Here is a 25,467-nt window from a genome sequence, read left to right as displayed (position 1 = left end):
CGGAAGTTGCTTATAACTTCGTTTTTTTGAATGGGACACCCTGTATATTTTTACATTTTTGGATTCTCCTCAATATCTTCTTTCTTAAAATATGAGGTTTTGTAATATTATACAGGGTATTTTAAAAAATATTTACGTTTTTTTATTAATTTCGTAGCAACATTCACACCCTGTAGAATTGTAATAGTTAGACATTAAAAACTCTGCTTACGTTCAAGTGATTTTTAATATAGTCTACTATTGTTAAGAATCATTAGTATAGCTAATTTTGAAATTTTAGTATACAGGGTTGGTCGAAACTCGGAATGAATATTTTCTGAGTTTTCTTAAATGGAACACCCTGTATTTTAGTATTGTAATGAAATGATGTTCTGAAGCTATTTCCTTGTGGCATTTTTATAATTACGTATTTTTTATGGGAAATAAGCCACAATTTTACTAAAAAATGAATTTATTAACGTTTCGAAGCCCAAATCGGGTTTCGTTGTCAAAATACAATAGTATTTTGTATTTTGACAACGAAACCCGATTTGGGCTTCGAAACGTTAATAAATTCATTTTTTAGTAAAATTGTGGCTTATTTCCCATAAAAAATACGTAATGAAATGATATTACATGGTACTTTTTTATTTTATAAGTATTCCCTATACCTAATTGCTTTAATTTGTGAGTTATTGGTGATTCAAGCTAAACATTAATTTCAACAAAAAATACGTAAAATTTTATTAGGTTGGCCGTGAAAAAATTCAATCACAAATAATTTTTCAGAAATAAATACATATTAATCTAGACTGATCCTTAAAATTACCAATAATGGTTTAGCTATCAAAATACCTACGTAGTTAAGATTGTTGGTGCGATTAACAATTAAGCACAAATTAAAGCAGTCAGGTATAGGGAATGCTTAATAAATAAAAAAGTACCATAAAATATCATTTCATTACAATACTAAAATACAGGGTGTTCCATTTAAGAAAACCCAGAAAATACTCATTCCGAATTTCGACCAACCCTGTATACTAAAATTAAAAATTTAGCTATAATAATGATTCTTAAGAATAGTAGAATATATTAAAAATCATTTGAACGCAAGTAGAGTTTTAGATGTCAATCTACTACAATTCTACAGGGTGTGAATGTTGCTACGAAATTAATAAAAAAACGTAATTATCTTTTAAAATACCCTGTATAACATTACAAAACCTCATATTTTAAGAAAGAAGACATCGAAGACAATCCAAAAATGTAAAAATATACAGGGTGTTTCATTTAAAAAAACGAAGTTATAAGCAACATCCGGTATAACCGGAAGTAGCAAATAGATGAAAATATTTTCATTAAATAGATGACTCTTCAAAACTCTTTCTTCATGATTCTGTTGCCTTCAATCCTCGAGATATTTCTAATAGGCCCTTTATTTGCCTCACCCTGTATAATACATATTATATACATATACATATTGATCATACGTTATCGAAGTCTGAGTTTGTAATAAATCTTCACCACCAAACGTCTGCAGATCTTTTAATCCAGGACTATTTAGGTTGATTAGAGTGGGTTGTTCAGGCCATCTGTGTCTCTCCGCTCTTCGATCTGGTGAGAAAATTTGCGCTACCCCCTTCTATTATAACCATACAATATTGATATTTCTTGTGAATCTAACTTTAATCATACGTGGCAGTTACCATTTTGTATTGCGATTATAATACGGAGCGATATTTTTATTTTAGTAGATTTTCATAGACGAATAAGTTCCATAGTATGTGATTTATTAGGTGTCAGGTGTCAAATTGTCAAATTTTTCAATTAAATCCTTACCAAAAGTTGGTAGTAAGTTCGACACCCCCATCGAACAAGGTTGTAACTCATTTTTAGCGATTTTACAAGAGAGGCAAAAACGAAAAATTAAATTTTTAAAAATTTGTAGCGAAATGGTTAGACTCTTTTACACTGATGCGATATGATATTTATAACATAATAAGGGATTACTGTGAGATGTATGTTTTGTAATTTCATTAACTATTGAAAATCTTGAGTTTGATTGAGATACAACTTTAAGAATAAAGATGATTCTTCGTAGAAAAAGGTTGTAACTTGCCTAACAACCATTTTACACTCTCCGTGTTAATTATTTTTCCAGTTTTACTATTAAAAGGTTGTATGTTTTCAGTCATCGGCAATATAGATAGGAGAAAATTAGTTTTTATGGTATATTTAAACAAAATATCAACTCATAGTTTTCACAACTTTAATTGGAAATTATAAATTTTACAAAAACAATAATATTATATCACTATGAAGAAAACATGTTATAAATTATCTCAAATTTTTCGCATTTCTATTGCGTATCTGTAAATATTTAATTTTAGATCATTTTGCTTTATTACTTTACTCTTTTACTATTAACATCTACTTCAAAATTAACATGGGTGTCCTTACATAGGTTAAAATTTAGAATTTGCTTCTGATTTATTTCAGTTACGGATTAAGGCTTGCCTGATGCTTTGGCACATCGTATCATGGTTATCCATTGGTCTGGAGCATATACGACTTAAATTTTTCCGTTTTTCTATAAGAGCATGCATTGAATCACCCTCGTTTTGGAATGTGCTATTTCAAAAAATACATTAAATATTAAACTTTTTTTACTACGTAGAAGTATGTAGCAAAAACTATTCTATATTTATTTTGTCCACCGCAACTATCAAAAAGGAAAAAAGTTCGTAAATCCTTTTTTATTTACATTTCGATAAATTGACTTAATAGATGCAGTATATGTTTGATTACTTTATAAATTAAACATACGTGCAACAAAGTTGTAACTCATTTAAAAACCTTGTTAATCGTCAAGTATAAAGAAAGTAAATATTTAACATAGGGAGTATCCAAGTATCCAGTGTTACTGCCTTTTTCACGCTAAAATGACTTAAAATGGCACACGTAACTTAAAATACAACTTCTTATTAGTCAAACTATTGAGAACTTAACTATGTCGTTTATATTGATGTGTGCGCAATTTTTTGCTGAATTCGCCTATGTTGAAATCTGAAAAAAGATGTAACTTGAGTTACAACCTTGTTCGATGGGGGTGTTGAGTTAATTACAATCCTTTATCAAATTTATATTTAAATTAAAAAGGACCCTTTCGGACTATATCACAGAAAGTTTTCAGAATAAAAATTTCATCGTCAGTTCTTCTTACAGGTATACAAGCTTGGAACACCAAAATTTAGGGGCCACATAAATGTATTGGTGAAAACACTAGGTTGCTGGTTTCTAGATAGAGTTATTATCTCGAGTTCGTATTGTGACCTCAGGATTAACAACCCACAGTGTGGGGGCAGTCGTAAAATCAAGGAAAAGTTTAAACATTACATGTTATTTATTTATCTTTCTTTTGACCAGAGCCTCTTTAGCTTCTTCTATAAAGATATTTGCTTTAATTTTTGCTCAGCGTTCCTTGACTCCATCGCTTTGGATGATATAATATGTGTATCTGCATGTTTCTGCTATTCTTTTGGTTTACTGTGCTCTGGGGATATTCGTAGAAGCTTTTTCTTACATTAACATATCTGTTTTTCAGGTATATAAATTATTACCACATTTAAGGCCTTGACGTCTAGTTTAATCTCTATAGACGATCTAGCTCAGGCTGGTCTTCATGATATTCGAGATTCTACGTAATACGTGACTAATTTTGGAAATCTGAACACCGTATTTACCTACCTTAAAACAAGACGAAAGAGCCACTATGACAAGTTAAAGAGACAACAGACAACAGACAACCGCTGGTTAGAGTGGAGATTTAAAATTGCCGGAAAAATTGGTTGTAGGAAAAAAAACTGTTTTTTCCGGAAAAAAAAAACAGGAAAAATAGGAAAAATTTGGAAAAATTTAAATTTGTTACAATATAACTAAACATATTCTGCATCTCGTATTAACCCGGCACCTGCCACGTGGCTTTGCAAGGCGTCAACTGCCACGTGGGGTGCTCATAGCACCCCTTTAAATTTTCTGTGATCTACTTGTTTATAAACAAAATAATGTGTTGAGTTACACAAGTATATAAAAAAAACATGTTTTATTAACTTATTAGCTACTAATATATTATAAATGTTAAGAAATAAAATTAAAAATGTGTTATAAGCAAATTAGCAAGTAAACAGGCCCGGCCCTAGGGATTTTGCCGCCCTGGGCAAGATCGGCGACCGCCGCCCCCCCTTGGTAGAAATTTTACAAACTCAAAAATTTCACCATGGCTCTTAATTTGCTGAAATCTCTCACTTAATGCATTAATGGTTGTGCCTATTATTTTTAAATAGAAGTCAACTTTATATCGTGTCTCTGGATCTAAGTCCATACTTTCATCTTCAGCCTCATGGCCAAATTATCTTTTAACTTTCCTCTTTCTGGCTATTACTGTGCCTCCGATTTTCGGGTTCCCAATTTCTAATTTTGATGCTAGGTTTTTTGCGTCTGTCAAATAGCCCTGAAATTTTAAATCACCTCCGAGAGACTTAAAATGGATTTCCGATTTTTCTAATAAACTAACAGCTTGATACACTCCCATATCAATACTCTGCATATGTGACTACGTTGATGTAAAATAAAATGTTATGCCATATTACCACAGAGCAAATAAAAGTAAAATCACGGATTTAATTTGCCAAACAGCTTGCCTCATGAGCAACAATTTTATCGTTGTTTTTATTCACAGTGATTTCTACAAGAGCATCGTAAATTTCTTCAATTTGGTAATACCTGATGGGACAATTGTTTCAATTCTTCTTTTCCATCTAGTTTCGGAAAAAGGGTTCAATGTTAGGCACGAAATATGATTTTTCAGAATAGTCCAACGATGAATAGATGCTGAGAAAAAGTTGTAAATTTTTGTCACTAACGAAAAGAAAGAACCTGGCAAACTGTGGGGCTTTAGCAGCATCGTTCACGACTAAGTTAAGTCAATAACTAGAACATGGGACCAAAAATGTTCTAGGATTCATTTTCAAAATTCTGTTTTGAACTCCCAAGTTCTTCCCTTCCCAAGCGAGTGGTTTCCAATACAGGCACAAATCCAAGAAAATGTTCTGCAATTTTAACACTTTGTGAACAAGAACCTAAATCGACAAAATGTACAATAATAGTCATCTGTTCCACCCCAGAAATATCAGATGTACAATCGAAAATTATGCTATAATACTTTGCTGATTTTAAAAAGTTTAAAATTTTATTTTTAATTTGGTCATGGAGGAGCTGAATAATTTCGTTTTGAATACGTTTTCCCAAGTAGTGATGCTGCTCGTTACTTCCATTCACTGTTCTCCTAATGTGCTCTTGTAAAACAGAATAAAATTTTCTAAAGAGCTCAATAAGCTTTACCAAGTTACCATTGTTGTGATCAAGTTATCAAAATCGCCCCTCAATGGAAGACACTGTTGTGCTATGAACTGTATTTTTGATATAAGTCGTTCTATTACATTTTTCCATGATGAGTTTTTGAACTTAGAACTTTTTGTGTTTCTTCATCTATGGTTTTGCCCGATTGTTGTCTAATTGCTAATTCTACCCACTGTCGCTGTGACTATAGATGAGCTGGAGACTTAGCGTGGCTGGACAAAGCTTCAGTCATATGTTTTCAATTATTATATCCATTTCCAATAAATTTAATTTTGACATTGGAAAATATTTTACAGAAAAACCAGTACACAGAATTATTTGTCTTATAATAAATTAACCACTTCCTTAGTCTCAGCATCCGTATGGCTTGCAAATTGTAGAAGCCTCGGAGGTGTAACCAGAGAAGGTTCCCATTGTTTTCATTCTGGTGGGATGTAGAATAGCATTATGTTGTTTTATATGCCATTAGAGTGAAAACTTAGTCTTTTTAACCACTTTCTCTCAACAGTTTCACCATTGCTCATTTTGTAACTGTAGTAGTTAGTTGTAAATCTACGATCTGAAATTATCTTTCAGGCACAACTGAGCTTCTGCAACAGATAATTTTGGCGGGTCCTTTTGTTACCAAAATTGTTCTAACAAAATCATTAATTTTATTGGGAGACTTTGCTGGATCATAATCAATAATAACATTGTTGCCTGTAACAGTAAGTGTCATCCGTAGCTGACGTAGATGCTGATTATTGTCCTAGATGACTGTCGTTGGACTGAGAGGGGATGGTAGCAGACGGAGATGCTGATGATTGTCCTAGGTGACTGTCGTTTGACTGAGAGGGGGCGACATCAGACGTAGATGCTGATGATAGTCCTAGGTGACTGTCGTTGGACTGGGAGGAAGCGGCTTCTGACGTGGATGGAGATGATAGGCCTAGATCTGGATGAATTTTGTCAGACTTAAAAGGAGCGGTAGCAGCTGTATATTCTCTAGGTTGAGCAATATTGTCAGCATCAGTGTGTAACGGTATTACAAATTTACCTAGGGAAATTTTAAGCCTTTTTGTTCCAATCTCTTTCTCTGCTCTCTTTTTCCTGTACTAACTACCAGAAAGACGTTTTCTACTATCCATTATGGCACTTACACAATTATTTTTAATAACACTAAATACTTAAGAGTGTCCTGGCATACATCGGTAGGAAACTATACTGTACAACAATTGATTTAAAAACTAAACACAGTAAAATACCTACAAGCCTATACAATTAAACGAAATACAAACACACAATAAAATGTGATAACGGGCCATCTATGATCTATGGAAACTTGGTCCAGAAACATGGAAACAGAATCCGAAAAGCGCGAGTCAACAGATACCAGTTATAATTCGGTGCCACTGCACCTGAACCATAAAAACAATCCTGGGAGGGAGGTGTGATAAGGGGTAGTTCTGATCCCACTATTCTTATGTGATAAAGAAGAAGGCGGTGTCGCCGATTTCGCGTCGAATGAACCTTGCAATTGTTATTGTTTCACTTATTTAATTCTCGTTTTTACAGTTGCATTTTAACCTCTCTTGTTCATAATATTGATTTTTTATAGTATTAAAACATAATTTATTATTTCTTCAATTTCAAAAATTGGCTGTCCTCTAAAATTTGCCGCCCTGGGCAGCCGCCCAGTTCGCCCACCCCTGGGGCCGGGCCTGAGCAAGTATCAACTCATAATAAATGAAGTGAAGTAAAATATCTAAAAAAATTAAGATTTATTGAGTATAGAGACTAAATGACACTAAATAACCACTTCAAACGCAAACAGATCTATGCTATATAATATTATAGAAAGCTACTATGACGCACAGCACGGTTAACAAACTTGAAATACCAAATATTTCACATGAAGAGAAGTATCCATTCTCAAATGTGGTCTCGAGGTAAGAAAGTAGAAAACTCAAAGAGGTACCACAAAAATGTATATTATAAAAATGTCATACAAGGACGCGTTTCGGCTCTTACCGAGCCATCATCAGCTTGAAATACAGGAGCAAAGTCTAAAACTGTCCTACAATATAAAAAGGAAATTTTTAAGCATGTGGTGATCACGCCCACCTCGGCAAAGGAACTTACCAGACCAGGAAGGATCCTTCCTGGTCTGGTAAGTTCCTTTGCCGAGGTGGGCGTGATCACCACATGCTTAAAAAAAAAAAATTTCCTTTTTATATTGTAGGACAGTTTTAGACTTTGCTCCTGTATTTCAAGCTGATGATGGCTCGGTAAGAGCCGAAACGCGTCCTTGTATGACATTTTTATAATATACATTTTTGTGGTACCTCTTTGAGTTTTCTACTTTCTTACTAAATATTTGATGAAAATGTGTTATGGGGTGCTGGTAGCACCCCACGTGGCAGGTGCCGGGTTAAAATCGATAAATTTAGTAGAATCTCATAGATCTATATTATCAGAAATGCCTTTTGTCTTTAAGAACATAAAAGACACAATATTAAATATTGCTCAACAAGTTATCCAGACTAGTTCTCTTATTGAAAGCTTGCTAAAATATGTTGTAGAAAGTTACGAATTTTGTTCTAAGCCGATTCACTTTGAAGCTATAGCCTATCCTATAGACTTCATTTCTGAAATGGCTTGTTCACTTAAACTAGATGTAGGGAAGGTGGTGTCAAATCTAACCTGATTTAGAACAAAAATTGGATTTTTCATCCCATTATATGGTGGCAACGTTTGTTTACATCGCAGGCACTTATGCCAATTGGCTCCGAATTTTAAATGGACCTCCATCCTCCGCCTCTTCAGAAACTGGTCAAAAACAGATCATGTTGTTTTATCATGTTGTTTTATCCGTCCAGGATGATGAAGCGAGGATCGAGTCTGAATCAGACGCTTGGTCTGAAGATTCAGATTCGGACTCAGATGAAAACCACTGAGCGCTTTGGTTAAATATTGTGCTTTCTATCTTTGAAGCTTCGGTTTTGATACTTTTAATAATGTTGTTCTGAAGCTATTTCCTTGTGGCATTTTTTATAATTAACTATTTTTTATGGGAAATAAGCCACAATTTTACTAAAAAAATTAATTTATTAACGTTTCGAAGCCCAAATCGTTTTATAATTAACTATTTTTTATGGGAAATAAGCCACAATTTGGGCTGATTTTATATAAGGCTTATTTTATATATATTTTAAATAAGCCACTTCGAAACGTTAATAAATTAATTTTTTTAGTAAAATTGTGGCTTATTTCCCATAAGAAATAGTTAATTATAAAATGAGTCAGATTAAATAAATTATTAGAAAAATTTTTTTACTTAGCAACAACATTTTTGTTTATTTTAGAAGTATTTTGTATTTTGACAACGAAACCCGATTTGGGCTTCAAAACGTTAATAAATTCATTTTTTTAGTAAAACTGTGGCTTATTTCCCATAAAAAATAGTTAATTTACTTTTAATAATATTATAATTTTTAACCCTATATACATGTTTGTACTTACATATATCTTAAATATTAATAGATATTATTAAAGTATGTTCCTGCATTTATTTTTACAAAATATATATATCTAATTGACTTTAAAATTGGTATTTTTTCACGTTTCAAGTCTCAATTAACAAATATTTAAATTTTCCCATTTTCCAATTTTCCAATGGTTTGGAAAAAAACGGAAAAAAGCTGTTTTTCCCAATTTTTCCCGTTTTTTTCCGATGTGTTAAATCTCTAGTCCAGAGTAAGTATCTTGCCAAACAGGGTATTGAATATTTGGAATATTAATTTGAACCGGGACACCATATCTGCAATGACAGTAAACATTAAAAAAGTCTTGAAGCGACTATGTATTTTATTTATAGGACTGCATAATATCCATCATTTTCTGTAATAGTTATTAATTGTTTGTTGTTCTTTGATTTTGGGCATAATAGGCCATATCTCGTATTAGTTATACTCCAGGGCGCATCTGTTTTGAGATGGACGTTGAGAGGTGACTCAAATTTTTTTGCAGAAATTGCTTAAAAATAACTCAAATAATAATATTTGAGTTATCCTCCCACTCAAAATGGTCCGGAACATTGTTTAAATAATCAAAATGTCAAAATATGAAGGAAAAATTCGATTTTATTATTGGTTTTTTGATTATAACTTTAAAACTGTTCATTTCTGAGAAAAGTTGTACTAACATAAAAGTTGCGGAATTAAATTTCCTACAATATAGAATTGGTTAAAAATTTAAAAAATAGTCACCCTTGTTGCAAAATAGCAATAATTGAGAAAAAAAAACATACAAAAACAAGAATTGGCGTTTTACGTTTTTCAATCATTTATGCTACACTTTGGACCTTCATATTTTACCCAGAAAAACTTTATGATATAGTAAAACAACAGTGTAAATTTCATTAAGATCAGTTTAATAGATTTTGCAAAATAAATTTTGCAATCCAGCTTTCGCAAAAAAAATTAATTTTTTTAAAATGTTGCAGGACTGAAAATAAAGCAGATAGCAAGTTGAATTTTTTTTTGCTTATAGAAGTATACTGTACCTTTCATTTTCAATTTGCAAAATTAAAATAGATTAATTACCACGGCGTCAGGAAATTTTTTAAATAAACATTAATTTTTGGTGCTACGCGCAGAACAGCGGTGTTCGATTCACACAAGTTGATTTCCACCAAAATTTCTTTCAATCTTTATCTAATATATTATTTTCTTACTCTATGTTTTGTTGTATTTTAATATTTTAATTCCACAAAAATCAAACTATTGTTATTATTTTTTGTGAAATATTGTTTAAACAATTGCATATGTTTAAAAATAATAAACTTTTATTGTCTAAGTTAAAATATATGAACAAAGAAAGTTTTTGCTAAAAAAGTGTTATTTCAAAGGATAGAGTGTGTGTTTTTATTTTGCAATAAACAAATTTATTTATTTATATTGAAATGTAATAAAAATTAAAATGAATCAATCATTATCAAAGGTCATTGGAATGCCCAATCAGAGCAAACTATCCGCTGTCCTGCGCGTAGCACCAATAATTAATGTTTATTTAAAAAAATTCCTGACGCCGTGGTAGTTAATCGATTTTAGTTTTGTAAATTGCAAATGAAAGGTACAGTACACTTCTATAAGCAAAAACAAATTTAACTTGCTATCTGCTTTATTTTCAGTCCTGTAACATTTTGAAAAAATGAATTTTTTTGCGAAAGCTAGATTGCAAAATTTATTTTGCAAAATCTATTGAACCGATCTTAATGAAATTTACAGTATTGTTTTATTGTATCATAAAGTTTTTTTGGGTGAAATATGAAGGTTCTAAGTTTAGCATAAATGGTTTAAAAACGTAAAATGCAAATACTTGTTTTTGTATGTTTTTTTCGCAATTATTGCTATTTTGTAACAAGGGTGACAATTTTTTAAATTTTTAACCAATTTTATATTATAGGAAATTTATTTACGCAACTTTTATGTCAGTACAACTTTTCTCGGAAATGAATACTTTTAAAGTTATAATCAAAAAACGAAGAAGAAAATCGAATTTTTCCTTCATTTTTTGACATTTTGATTATTTAAACAATGTTGCGGACCTTTTTGAGAGGGAGGATAACTCAAATATTATTATTTGAGTTATTTTCAAGCAATTTCTAAAAAAAAATTTGAGTCACCTCTCAACGTCCAAATGTACTAATATTTTTACAGATGCGCCCTGGTATATTAATAAATTAACGAGACAAACAACACTCGTTGATATGGCGATACCTAACAACACTAACCTTCGTGCTAAATACACTGAAAAGATCGCCAACTACAAAGATCTGGAAATTCAAATACAAAGATAATGGAGAATGCAAAGTACCCAGACAATAAAGTTCTGCAAGCAAACTAAGAGAGTCATTAATATTCAGTAGGGTGGTGCGAAAAAAGTAAAGTTAATAATTCCGTGTTGCTATAGTGCGGAAAAGTTGCGAATGGCATATATAAGAAAAGCAAAAAAAGAATTATTCAAATCGGACTTTATCTTCCGATCCCGCAACGGGCCTAAAGATTATAAAAAAAAATGAAATTTTACCTTTTTTTCAAAGATTTTTATATAACCTCCATGTACGTTTTATTTATCGCTGTAGTAAAATTTATTTACAGTTTGCATGGTTGAGTAATAAAAAAATTATTTTAGGCATATAACGAATATCCTTCGATTCCGCAAGGTCAATCAAAATCTATAAAAAAATGAAATTTTTGATGATTTTGATAAATTAAAAAACATTTAGTTATCTCATTTTTCTGTTACATTGTGAAGCTCTTCACTTGTTTAGATATTGTATGACAATATTTAAACAATCCAGAGTTCATAACGAAAAGGTGGTTGCACTTCTAGCTCCACCCACACCCTTCTTTCCAACTAACCAATGAGTGTGTGTTTTTTGCAATATTTACATATATGTATATTTCTTTTTGATCTGTTTGTGTCCAGCTTTTAAACGCCAACTTTGTATTGTGATTTGGTGGTCAAATCTGGCAGCATGAACGTTGATTTAAGTGTTGCCCCGATTAATTCATCTCTTGATTGGGGCCCACATACATTAGACATTAGACGATGCTTCCGTGACCAACTTTACGCACCGCTCCTCAGCTTGCGTGTGGCAGGGATATTTTTGTACATTCCAGTCTGGCATGTCGCCTGATGTAATGCAATAACTTATATCTTCATTTGAAACTCTTCGAAGAAATGGTGGAGAAGATAGTTTTGCAACATTTCAGTCTATTATTTTAGTTTAGTCCTGTGCTTCAAAATTTCAAGTACTAGGGAGAAAGGAAGCACATTAGAGAGCTAGGGCTAAGGACTTAAGAGAAGCTAGGGCTAAGGCATTAGAGAACTGTAAGGAAAAGCCGGACATACTAATGCCAAGGGCTAAAGTACCTATTAGAAATTTCATTCCTCCTACTTTAAATTTTGAAGCACAGGACTACACTGAAATGATAAACTGGAATTTTGCAAAACTATCTTACCCACCAGTTCTTCGCAGAGTTTTAAATGAAGATATAAGTTCCTGCATTACATCATGCCAGACTGGAATGTACAAAACTATCCATGCCACCCGCAAGCTGTCGAGCGGAGTGAAAGTTGGTCACGTTGGTTGCATCGTCTAATGCATGTGGGTCGTGGGTCCCAATCAAGAGATGGATTCATCAGGGCAACACTTAGATCAAGGTACATGCTGAGATCTTACCACCAAATCGCAATACAAAGTTTAAAAGCTGGACATAAAGTGTGAGTGGACCTAGAAGTGCAACCACCTCCTCGTTGTGATTTCTGGGTTGTTTAAATATTGTCATACAATATCTAAACAAGTGAAGAGCTGCACAATGTAACAGAAAAATGAGATAGCTCTTTCATTATTCAACCATACAAATTGTAAATAAATTTTACTATAGCGATAAATAAAATGCACATGGAGGATAAATAAAAATTTTTGAAAAAAAGGTATTTAATTTTTTTTCATAATTTTTAGGCCCGTTGCGGGATCGGAAGATAAAGCCCGATTTGAATAATTCTTTTTTGTTTTTCTTGTAATTACCAATCGCAACTTTTCCGCACTATAGCGACACGGAATTATCTACTTGACTTTTTTCGCACCATCCTAATATTCAGCTCAGCGGGGTGCTATTCTTCAAGGTGTGAAATTCTATCAACAAGGGATCTCTGAGTTTGCTTGCAGAACTATACCTATTATTTTCTCTGGTACTGGAGTCATTCCGAAGAACTTCTTAGAAAACATCAGAAAGCTGGGTCTGAATGAACATCAGAGACCATGCAGAAAGCAAGACCATACAGAAAGCTCTACTACTCTCGACGGCCAGATGTGTACGAACATTTTTGGGAGATACTCCTGCATACCAATTCACCTAAGGCACGATAACACGGAAAGACTCCCACCAGAGCTCAACCCTTTTGATACCGTAAATATCTGGGATGAGTGAATTTTCCCCTTAGAGGGAGTGTGAGGCGTAATGCTAAATCTGGATAATAATATCATAGGAGTGATAAAGTCACAGAGACTTAGATGGCGAGGTCACCTAGGACGGATGCCGAACACAAGGACTTCAAAAGGGTACTAAACTACACTATATCTTCAAAAAAGAGAAAAGGAAGGCCAAAAAATAGATGACAGCAAGAGGTCGAAAAAGATATGGAAAGTATGGGGCTAGAAGTCCAGAAAAGAAAAATGAATAAGAGAAAGGAATCGAGAAAAATCACATATCAAGCCAGAGTACATCTCTGTACATAAAAAAAGTGAAAATCATTCCAATAAAGGCATCTACACTTCGCAGTTTTGTTACTAGGAATTGCAAGTACTTATGTCTCCATTGATTCAACAAGATTAGTGTATTGTTGCTTAGTTAGAACTATTTTGGAATACTGTTCAGTTATGTGGTCAACGTATTTTTAGAACAATATTGTCCAGAATAAATTTTTGAGATATTGTGCTTACTATGTTCACACTACTACTGAAAATCATGATTATTCCCTTATCGAGCAATTATCGTTATCCTCACTCAAGAACCGTCGTGATATGTCAGAAGCTAGTATATTTATATATACGATCATCCATGGATTTATTGATTTTCCAAACCTCCTAAATCAGATTAACTTTAATGTTCCCACCAAGCTCTACGTTACCACAATATTTTCAGTATTTCTTTCCACTGAACCCATGAATGGTATTAACAACAATGGACAAGCGTAAGGTTAAATTTTGACTAAGGTTGAAAGTTACAAGAAATTTACTGGTTAAAAGTCATTCCTGAGCCACCAAGATATGTTCCTAAAAAGGACTATATCACAGACCGTTTTCGAAACAATAATTCCATCATCAGTGGTTTTACCTAAAATAAGTATAACCTTTCTAATGAAGACAAGCGTAATGTTAAATTTTGACTAAGCTTGAAGTTTACTAATTCAATATTATAGTCTGTTCACTAAACTCAGACGCAACTTTTTCATATTTTAGTCGGTAATTTTGCCAATTTTAGTAAAATTGGCAAAAAATAATTACTAAATAGTTAACAATCACTAAATAGTTAGTAATTTTGCCAATTTTTGCAAAATTGGCAAAAAACAAAAAAATTATCGACTAAAATATCTAGCCAGTTGCGTCTGAGTTTAGCGAACCGACTATACTAAATATATTGCATTCTATTTTTACTAACTTATTTTATACTTATTTTATTCTTATTTCTGCTAACTATTCTGAAAGTACATAATATATTGTTTTTGATAAAGTGTTTTGTTTTAGGATGCAAATCATTTTTTAAAAGGAGTGTTAGAAGAAATTTAACGTACTCATGTCGAGGGAGCCGAAATTGTCCGATAGATCAACATCATAGAAACCAGTGCCAATATTGTCGTTTAAAAAAATGTATGAAAATGGGCATGCGGAGAGAAGGTATGTATTTTTTTCGAAATATATTTTTAGTACTACGGTTGAGAGGCTTTAAGCTATTTTTATTCGACAAATTCGAAAGTCTCTCTTAAAATAAAAAAATCAATCCCATTATTTAATCAGTCTATAAATACGCTGCTATTAATACATTTGCGCCTGTTTGCAGAATCATTCCTTATACTTCTTCGCCCGGGTTGAACTGACGCGTTTTAGTCACTATTTTAATGCACCAAATACCAAATACATTGTAATTATATGCTGATAAGTCGGGACTATAAGGGGATGTTTTAAGACTTCATACCCCCAAGCAAATCTCGAAATATGTGAATGTCATGGGAACAAGCATTGTCGTGCAGAAAAATGATATCATTGTTGATCTTTCCGGGACGTTTATTCGTGATGCTGCCATATACAGGGTGTTTGATAAAGAATGGGCCATAGCTTAACCTTAAATTTCTGAAGTTAAAATAGGTCGATTTAAGCTAACTTACCTTAGTACAAAAGTTGATAGTAACCGAAATACAGGGTGTCAAAGTTAAACTTGTATTTTATTTATTTTTGAATATTTCCTGACAGGCATGGAACAACAACACAAAATTTGGTAAGTGGTGCTGCCACTGTCCACCCTACTAAATTATGGTAAACAAACGTTTCTGGCTACTACCAGAGGCGTACGACGGGGCAACGTGAATGGCTGACCATTCCCAAATTCTACGCCACTGGCGGAATTGCTATTTTAGTGCGATTTTTTGAGTCTCCAATACTTTCTATGTAAATAACATACTCTTCATTCGTAACGATAAAGCCATTAGTTTTCGAGATATTTGAAGCTAAAAACAAAGGAGCATAATATATCAATCAAAATAAGTGTGCCTTTTCATTTTTAACTTCAAATATCTCGAAAACTAATAACTTTATCGTTACAGATGAAAGGTATATTATTTGCATAGAAAGTATTGTAGAATCTAAAAAATAGTTTCATCAGTGGCGCAGAATTTGGGAAGGGTCAACCATTCACTTCCCCTGTTGTACGCCTCTGATAGTAGCCGGAAAAAATATTTAACATATTTTAGTAGGATGTAAAGTTCCTACACTTTCTGTCAAATATCATAAGGATATGTCAAATAGTTTTATAGTACCGGGCACACATAGTTGTTCTTAAAGTTTTAAATAAAGAATAAATTATTAAAAAAAAAGAACACTTTAAAATAATTTGACATATCCATGTCATACTTGGCAGAAAGTGTAGGCACTGTACTGTACACCCTACTAAATTATGTTAAATAATAGTTTCTGGCTACTACCAGAGGCGTACGGCAGGGGAAAGTGAATGGTTGACCCTTCCCAAATTCTACGCCACTAATGAAACTGCTATTTTAGCATAATTTTTAGATTCTCCAATACTTTCTATAAAAATAATATACACTTCATTCGTAACGATAAAGTCGTTAGTTCTCGAGATATTTGAAGTTAAAAATGAAAAGGCACATTTATTTTGATTAATGTATTATGCTCCTTCGTTTTTAGCTTCAAATATCTTTAAAACTAATGGCTTTATCGTTACGAATGAAGAGTATGTTATTTACATAGAAAGTATTGGAGAATCAAAAAATAGTACTAAAATAGCAATTCCGCCACTGGCGTAGAATTTGGGAAGGGTCAACCATTCACGTTCCCCCGTCGTACGCCTCTGGCAGTAGCCAGAAACGTTTGTTTAATATAATTTAGTATGGTATACAGTACCAGCACCAGTTACCAAATTTTGTGTTGTTGTCACATGCCTGTCAGGAAATATTCAAAAATAAATAAAATAAAAGTTTAACTTTGACACCCTGTATTTCAGTTATTATCAACTTTTGTACTAAGGTAAGTTAGCTTAAATCTACGTATTTTAACCTCGGGAATCTAAGGTTAAGCTATGGCCCATTATTTACCAAACACCCTGTATAAGTACTAAGGAATCATTTATATCTAAAATGCCACTAAACAAGTAAATACTCTAAAAAACAAACCATAGAGTGTCTAGACCAGAATATTAAATAAATAATGCTTAGAAGTAAACTTAGACAAACTCAGTAACATGACGATCCGCTTTCCCCATCTTTATTATATTTCGCTTTAGAGCACGCGGTTAGGAAAGCACAACCATACTTCCTTAACAAATGTCTTTTTCGTCTAATTTCCTGAAACCGTTCTCTATCGGCTCCTGTGCGAAATAATTCTTCTACTATGGAATCATACCATTGTCTAATATTAAGCAGCCATGAAGTTTCTTTAGACCCATCCATCTGTTTCCCTCCACACTGCGAAACCCACAATATTTTTAAGATCCGTCAATAGCACCACAATTCGAAGGCTTCTAATTTTTTAAGCATTGTGGTTTTTAATGTCCTTATCTCACAACCATATAGTAAGATATACCACATATATCATTTCAGAACTTTCTTGTGAATATGCGTCGACAAGTTTATGTTACATAAAACTGGTTTCCAGGTCATAAAAGCCTTACGTGATATTTTGATCCTGGTTATTATCTCTTCATCAGAGTCATAATTTACATCTAACCAGCTGCCAAGGTATTTTAAATGGTTTATACGTTCTATCTCCTCTCCATTAAGAGAAAACAGACCTTGGTCTATACATACTAATCTTTTCAACTACCACTTTGTCCACTTTGTCTTTGAAATGTTAATTTTAAGGCCTCTGCGATAACTTGTTTACTGAGTATATTTACTAATATCTGGAGATCTTGCAAATTTTCTGCAAGAACGGCTGCGTATCTGATATATTTAATTACTCCTCCTTCTCCGCCTAGTCTTACTTTTTCTTGTCTGTCATCCAAAACCTCCCCATCGATTTCTTCAGAGTATAGAATAAAAAGAGTGGGTGACAGAATACAACCCTATCGTATTCCATGTTTGATGGGTAGTTTTTCAGTACGACTATCTCCAATTTGGATAGAAGCTACATGATTGTAATATTTTAGTATTTTAGTAGTCTTATATCGTAGTGGTCAAGTCCTGCTGCTCGCAGGCCATCGAAAAGTGTATCGTGTTGTATTCAGTTGAATGCCTTCTCGATGTCGATGAAACAAACATAAGCGCTCTTTCATAACTCATAACTTTTTGTAAGAGAACTCGCACACAAAATAGTGCCTCGCTATTTCCTAGAACATTCCCAGACCTCTCTAGACCATTACTAAATCCAAATTGCTTATTACCAGATTAGTCTATAATCGCTGCATTTGGTTGGCCTGATTTTCTTTGGTAATGTAATAAACAGTGACTCCAACCAATCATCGGGTATTTTTCCTTGATTTTCAATTTTATTAAGGGAACTGGTAAAGTAGGCAATGTTTTCATCGTCTAAAAGTTAAATAACTCAGCAGGGATTTGATCTCGTCCAGGAATTATATTATTTTTGACTTGCTGTATTATCTGCATAGGTCATAATTTGTGAGGATTTGTTAAAAATATTCCCATGTCTATTCTAGCGTCTCTAACAGCCTTTTCCAAGACTATGTTGTAAAGCTACAGCATCTCCCTACCGCAGTCCCATATGCGTTTCAAACGCTTGTGATTGTGCACCCTGTATTTTTACTTTGCAGACAACTTTACGTATTGTAGCCCTTACCAGTCTTATTAGTTTATCGGGAATGTAAAATTCGTCTATGGCTTCATACAATTTACTTCGTAGTACACTATCATAGGCTGATTTAAAATCTATGAAGAGGTGGTAAGTATCGATATTGAATTCATTTGTTTTTTCCAGTATCTGGCTCAGCACAAAAATCTGGTAAGTCATTGATCTATATATTTTAAGGATTTCCACAGTTTTCACTGTATTCCTTCACTTAACCGTTCTCTCAAGTTCTTTCTGTTTTGCCATTCCCTTCCCAGATTTATTCTTTCCATTGATTTGTTCACTTTATTTCTGAAAGATCTTCGGGGTCTGCCTCTATTTCTTTTTCCTATAGGGCTCCACTCTGATATTATGTTTATCCAGTTCTCCATAGCTGAACAGTGTAATTCCAAGATACCTTATTTGCATGACTTGTTCAATACTGATGCCATCAATTTCTGACTAGTTTTTGCAAAATATCTTCGTCTTGGCCTTTCAGTATTGCATCGTCTGCGTAACAGAGTATTTTTACTTCTTTGTTTCCCATTCTGTATCCTCTTATGATTTCATCCATGATTAAGTTGAAGAGTATACAGCTCAATGACTCCACCTGTCTTATTCCGTTGTCTATTTCTATAGGTTCTTTAAGTTGTCCATCTATTCTGACTTCCATTTTGTTGTTTTGATAGATGTTTTAAATAATTTTTATGATATTTAAGGAGGCCTCTCTATTTTACAGAAGATGGATTACAGCTTTGAGTGTTATTCTGTCAAATAGTTTCTTCAAGTCTATCAGACACAGAAATACTGGTCTTGTATGGATTCGACCATTACTTGATGGAAGTTCATTTTATCTAAGCCAAGCCGCACACCAAAGAAACATGAAACGAAAAACATGAAACATGAAACGAAAAACATGTTTCATGAAACTAAAACACTGCTAAACAAATCTCAAAGTCCGCCTACCAATGAAACGAGTGTGATTTATGCTCATGACATATTTTTGTTTTCGGAGAGTTTTATAACTGGCCGGACGTATATTTGTTTAGCACTGTTTTATTTCCATGAAACGTAATTTACGTTTCATGTTTCTTTGATGTGCCTAATGAGCCTAATAATAAAACACTGAAAACGTTTTTTTTCTATACTTCCACAGAATTTATTATAACTAAGTGACTACAGCTGTTTCGGCAGAGTGCCTTTCTCAAGTAATATAGTTTACAATGTGTTTGCCTTTTTAAGACTCAACTGAAGAGGTTGAGGAGTGGGGAGCTGTTTGTCTCGAGTTGGTCATTCAGAATTATATCTGTATTTTTCAGTTTATTAATTTCCATAGATTCTAAAAAAGATAGCTTAAGGCCTTTATTTTGAATATGCAGAATTTGAAATTCTTCATTGAAAGAATGATTATGATCTAGAAGGTGAAGTGCGTATGTAGAAGTGTCTGTTTTTCTATTGTTGAATGCCCTTTTGTGTTCTGCTATCCGTTTGTCAAAAGTTCTGCCAGTTTGACCAATGTACGTTTTCGGACAGTCACCACACGTTAGTTTGTACACACCACTCTGTAGTTGCTTTCTCTTTCGGCTTTTATATTAAGGCTCTTTTTTATATTAAGAACAATAAAAGCCGAAAGAGAAAGCAAATACAGAGTGGTGTGTACAAACTAACGTGTGGTGACTGTCCGAAAACGTACATCGGTCAAACTGGCAGAACTTTTGACAAACGGATAGCAGAACACAAAAGGGCATTCAACAATAGAAAAACAGACACTTCTACATACGCAATTCACCTTCTAGATCATAATCATTCTTTCAATGAAGAATTTCAAATTCTGCATATTCAAAATAAAGGCCTTAAGCTATCTTTTTTAGAATCTATGGAAATTAATAAACTGAAAAATACAGATATAATTCTGAATGACCTACTCGAGACAAACAGCTCCCCACTCCTCAACCTCTTCAGTTGAAGACTTAAAAAGGCAAACACATTGTAAACTATATTACTTGAGAAAGGCACTCTGCCGAAACAGCTGTAGTCACTTAGTTATAATAAATTCTGTGGAAGTATAGAAAACAAACGTTTTCAGTGTTTTATTATTAAATACTGGTCTATTATACTCTAGTGATTTCTCAGTAATTTGTTTTATAACAAATATTGCATCTGCACACGGTCTTCCAGTACGAAAATCCTGTTGATCATCTGCTATACTGATCCTCTGATTCATTAGTTCCTGTAAAATTTTAGTTGTAAGTTCACTTCACATAAGAACACACGGCCAATCATCGGAAGCTGCTTTGTGGATCCACAGAGTAGCGCTGCAGAGTGGTCCGTCTGGTTTTGCCCTAAGGGTAGTACCTCTGTAGTTTTCTGGTTGTTTTTTATCTCCTTTTTTAAATAGTAAAATTAGTTCGTTCGTTTTTTATTATTTCGGTATTTTATTGTTTTATATTTATATATTATATCGGTTTTACAGCGTTCTACGCCTTTCCGTTCCTAATCGCCACTCCTTTCTATTGTGGCAGTCTTCCTCTCTTAGATTTCTTTCAGACATCGCCTTGGAGATTCCCTTTATCCATGTAGTTGCTGGTCTTCCTCGTTTTCGTTTTTCTGTGGGGGTCCATTCTAACACTTTTTTGGGAATTCTCCTTTCGTCCATTCGTCTTACGTGTCCGTACCAAACTAGCTGTTGTCTTTCGATGCCATCTATGATTGTTCTTTCTATTTCCATTTGTTGTCTAATGTCGTCGTTTCTTATGTGTTCTAGTCTAGATCTTCTTGCTGACCTTCTCCAAAAATCCATCTCAGTGGCTAGTAATTTATCTTTGTACTTGTTGGTTAATTGCCAGACTTCAGCTCCATAGGTTAACACTGGTTTTAATATTGTGTTGTAAATTCGTTTTTTATTTTCTGTTCTTATATTTTTTTTGCCACAGTACCGAATTCAGGGCTCCTATCCCCTGTTTTCCCTTTACTATCCTTTCCTTAATATTTTCTTCGTTTCGTCCTGTACTAGTTAGTTTTATTCCCAGATAATATGTATTCATTGCAGCTTGTAATTATCTCCTGTTCCAGGTTGAGGTTCTCCGTTTCTTCCCTTCCTACGCATAGATATTTTGTTTTTTTTGGTATTCACCTCCAGTCCCCATTTTCTATATTCCTCTATTAGTTTCCTTGCCATATATTCAAGATCTTCCTTGTCGTGTGCAATTACAATTTGGTCATCTGCATAGTGCAGCGTGTAGAGTATCGCATCTCCCATCGGTAGTCCATTCCATTGCACTTCTTCTTCCATTGTCTAAGGGCTTCATCAATATATATATATATATATATATATATATATATATATATATATATATATATATATATATATATATATATTTTATATATATATATAAAAAGATGAGAAGTTATTGGTTTAACGACCACTCGTACGATATCAATCAAATGAAATAGAGAATGTGGAGAAATCCCCTTACGAATAATTCACACATCCACCATTTTGGGTTGGGAAAATTTTTTGAATAGAATTAAAAATCCAAACACTAGTTCTTAGAAATATGTTTCGCCCTCTTAAATTTCGTTAAACCAATAACTTCTCATCTTTTGTTTTAAACATATGTTTTACTTCGAGTAATTAGGGAATTAAAACTTGAGACTGTCATTTTCAGATTTGGCGTAGATCTACGCTTCTGCTATGTCTTGGTCTCGAATGTTGTTTTTGAGTGGAATATGTCTAAGGATATTCAACCTCTCATCCTTACCGATGAGCCCAGAGAGGTTGAAGAGGGCGAAACACATTTCTAAGAACTAGTGTTTGGATTTTTAATTCTATTCAAAAAATTTTCCCAACCCAAAATGGTGGATGTGTGAATTATTCGTAAGGGGATTTCTCCACATTCTCTATTTCATTTGATATATATATATATATATATATATATATATATATATATATATATATATACATATATGTATATTGAATAATACTGGCTATATACATACAGTATTCTTGCCTTAAACCTTTAGTGGCCAGGAAACCTTTTGATATTTTATTTCCGCTTTTAATTTTGGATGTCGAGTTTCTGTATAGTTCTTTGAGTGCCTGTAGGTATAATAGATACATATGCTGGTCTTTTCTAGTACTTCCCATAGTCTATTAATGGGGATCGTGTCATATGCCTTCGTTAGATCTACCATGAGTAAATGCGACTCTTGGCCTCTTGACAGCCTTTTTTCTATTACTTGAGTTATAGAGAAAATGTTGTCGGAATGTTGTTCCTCTGATTCGTATGGATAGTACTCTTCACATATTAGATCTTTTAGAATTCTTCCGTACAATCGACTTAGTGTAGTAGTTACGGTAATACCTCTAATATTCTCCATTTAAAAATATGTTCATTAATGTTGTTATTATTTTAGCTAATTTGTCAGTACCATTTTAAGTAGTTCTGCAGGAATTCCTTCTATTGCCTTGATACTGCTTTTTTGGCCTGTTCTTCGTTTATATGAATTGGCTGTCGTGTGACCTCGACTATTTTGTGTGATGCGGTCCTGTACCTTGGTCTGTTTTCTACCAATAGTGATTTGTAATGTTCTTCCCATTTCGTTGTTGTTATAGGGTTTATCACAGTTTCTTCTATTTTGTTGGTTCTTACTTTCTTTATAAATCTCCAGGCTTCTCTAGATTTTCTCCCTCCGATGTACGTGTCCAACTCCTGACATTTGTCTTCCCATTTTTGGTTTTTGGCGTTTATGATTTCGGTTTTGAATTTGTCACGTGCTTGCCGATATTCACCTTTTTTATTCTCGTTTTCTCTGTCATTTAGCCATTTATGGTATACTTCCTGTTTATGTTTTTTCATTTCTTCTAGCTGATCATTCCACCAGTAATTTCTAACTTCTGGCTTTTTCCATGTGATACCTAAAGAATCTTGTGCCGCTTTGTGTATTCCATCTACTATTTTTCTGTAAAGATATTCTATTTTATTATATTTTATTGTTTTATAATTTTGTTAATTAACGTTGGTTATTGTTTGAATTTGAAATCTAATGAACATATTTTTTTATTTTGACTGGGCTATTAAGAAATAATAATTGATGCCGAAATAATATTTTATCTAATAAATGATATAAATCCTTGAACAATTCAAAGACCAGCTACACAGTATCTCACAAGTCATCGAAAAGTTTTCAGGATTTTTCTTTCATTTCCAGTGGCTCCTTCTCAATAAACGTTTCAAAGCGTACTAAACACTTGGCTGTCATCAATGTAATTCCCAAATGGTCTCTTCATAAAGTAGGTAGATGAGTAACCCACAAAGATAAAGCAAGGAAAAACCACAGACCCGCGAGAAATCATTTCAATCAGTTGTCCGCAAACTACTGGTGTACCTAGGGAAGTTTGTCGAAGAATCTTCGACAACCCCCATTTCGTCGAGCCGTGTTGAGCGAAACCCAACACCAATTTGGGTTCAGAACACAACACGGAACATTAAAACAAGTACATAGACTGGTAAAGCGCATCAGAAGTGATCTAGAAAATAAAAGGTATTGTTCTACTGCATTCCTGGAGATTGATCAGGCCTTCGACAAGTATGGCATGCTGGTATTTTATTTCAGCTAAAGAAAAACCTTCGCCATTCTTTCTACCAAATCCTAAAAAGCTATATTTCCAACCGACATTTCCTAGTCAAGCAGGATAATGAATACACAAGCCTAAGACCAATAAAAGCCAGAGATCCACAAGAAAGTGTCCTGAGACCGATATTGTACTTGCTCTAAACTGCTGATGTACCGACAAGTAACAGAACAACGTGTGAAACTTTTGCTGATGACGCCGCTGTACTAGCCTCTCACCATGATCCGATCACAGCGTCCAGAACCCATCAAAAAGACCTTAACAATATCCAACGATGGCTAAAAAAATGGAGGATAAAGGCGGATGAGAGTAAATCCATCCATGTAACTTTCACCATGAAAAACAAACATGTCCAATTGTGACTCTGAACGAAACACAGCTTCCACAAACCGATACTGTCCAGTACCTAGGAATCAACCTTGATAGGAGATTAACTTTGCAAAAGCACATTTTCACAAAAAGAAAAAAACTAGGAATAAAATTACGAAAAATATACTGGATCATCAGTCGTCAATCTCAACTATCTCTTGAAAACGAAATACTAATATGTATATAAAGACATATTAAAAGTAGTATGGACCAATGGTATCCAACTGTGGGGGACAGCCAGTCAAACAAACCTAGAAATACTGCAGAGATTCCAAAACAAGGTCCTTATAACAATGCTGAATGCCCCTTGGTATGTCTCAAATTATGCCATAGAGCAAGATCTCAATGTGCCATCTATAAAACCAGTAGGTAATAACAGAATATTACACAAAATATTTCAAGAAACTAGAATCCCATCCAAACGAGTTCGCCAGCAATCTTACTGATGGTCATAATGATGTTCGACGCTTGAAGAGATTCAAAATAGTGGATCTAGCACCTAGCAAGAAGATTTGAAAATAATCTGTAATAACTAAACTTATTTTAACTTATAATCAACTATTTATAATGGGATATAAGCCACAATTTTATCAAAAAAAGATTTTATTAACGTTTCGAAGCCCAAATCGGGTTTCGTTGTCAAAATACAAAATATTACTAAAATAAACAAAAATGTTGTTGCTAAGTAAAAAAAAATTATTCTAATAATTTATTTAATCTGACTCATTTATATTGGCAATTCAGACGTATATTATACATTTTAAAGTAGAAGACTTTAAAATGATATCGTCAATATTTATGAGTTGCGTTTCTGGGACGACTTTACTAAAAGATAGTTCATTCGATTACATGAAATCAATCCCAACTCAAGAATATCCGTCACAAAAAATATCATAGCATGTGATCTGTCTTTAAAAAACAACCAAATGCAACGATGACAGTAAAATTCTCGCGTTAGAGATTCCATAGTAAATCACGAGGGAAAACCAGGGAAAAACCTCGT

General features: G+C 33.4%; 1 protein-coding gene across 4 annotated transcripts in view; it reads left to right on the top strand.

The window, feature by feature from the left end:
* Positions 1-25,467, top strand: part of LOC114333023 (steroid receptor seven-up, isoforms B/C) — a 347,066-nt gene that overhangs the window by 122,278 nt on the left and 199,321 nt on the right. For 3 of the 4 annotated variants that reach the window (XM_050663346.1, XM_050663348.1, XM_050663349.1), the window contains 2 exons: positions 14,693-14,842; positions 18,611-18,634. In XM_050663346.1, coding sequence (XP_050519303.1) covers positions 14,693-14,842; positions 18,611-18,634 — 174 coding nt within the window. The remainder of the gene's footprint in view (positions 1-14,692; positions 14,843-18,610; positions 18,635-25,467) is intronic. The other variant, XM_050663347.1, reaches the window with a different exon arrangement.

This window comes from Diabrotica virgifera, chromosome 10 (genome assembly GCF_917563875.1).
Source record: "Diabrotica virgifera virgifera chromosome 10, PGI_DIABVI_V3a".
Taxonomy (NCBI): domain Eukaryota; kingdom Metazoa; phylum Arthropoda; class Insecta; order Coleoptera; family Chrysomelidae; genus Diabrotica; species Diabrotica virgifera.
Note: the sequence above shows the minus strand (reverse complement) of the source record. Positions and strands in the feature narration are given on the sequence as shown.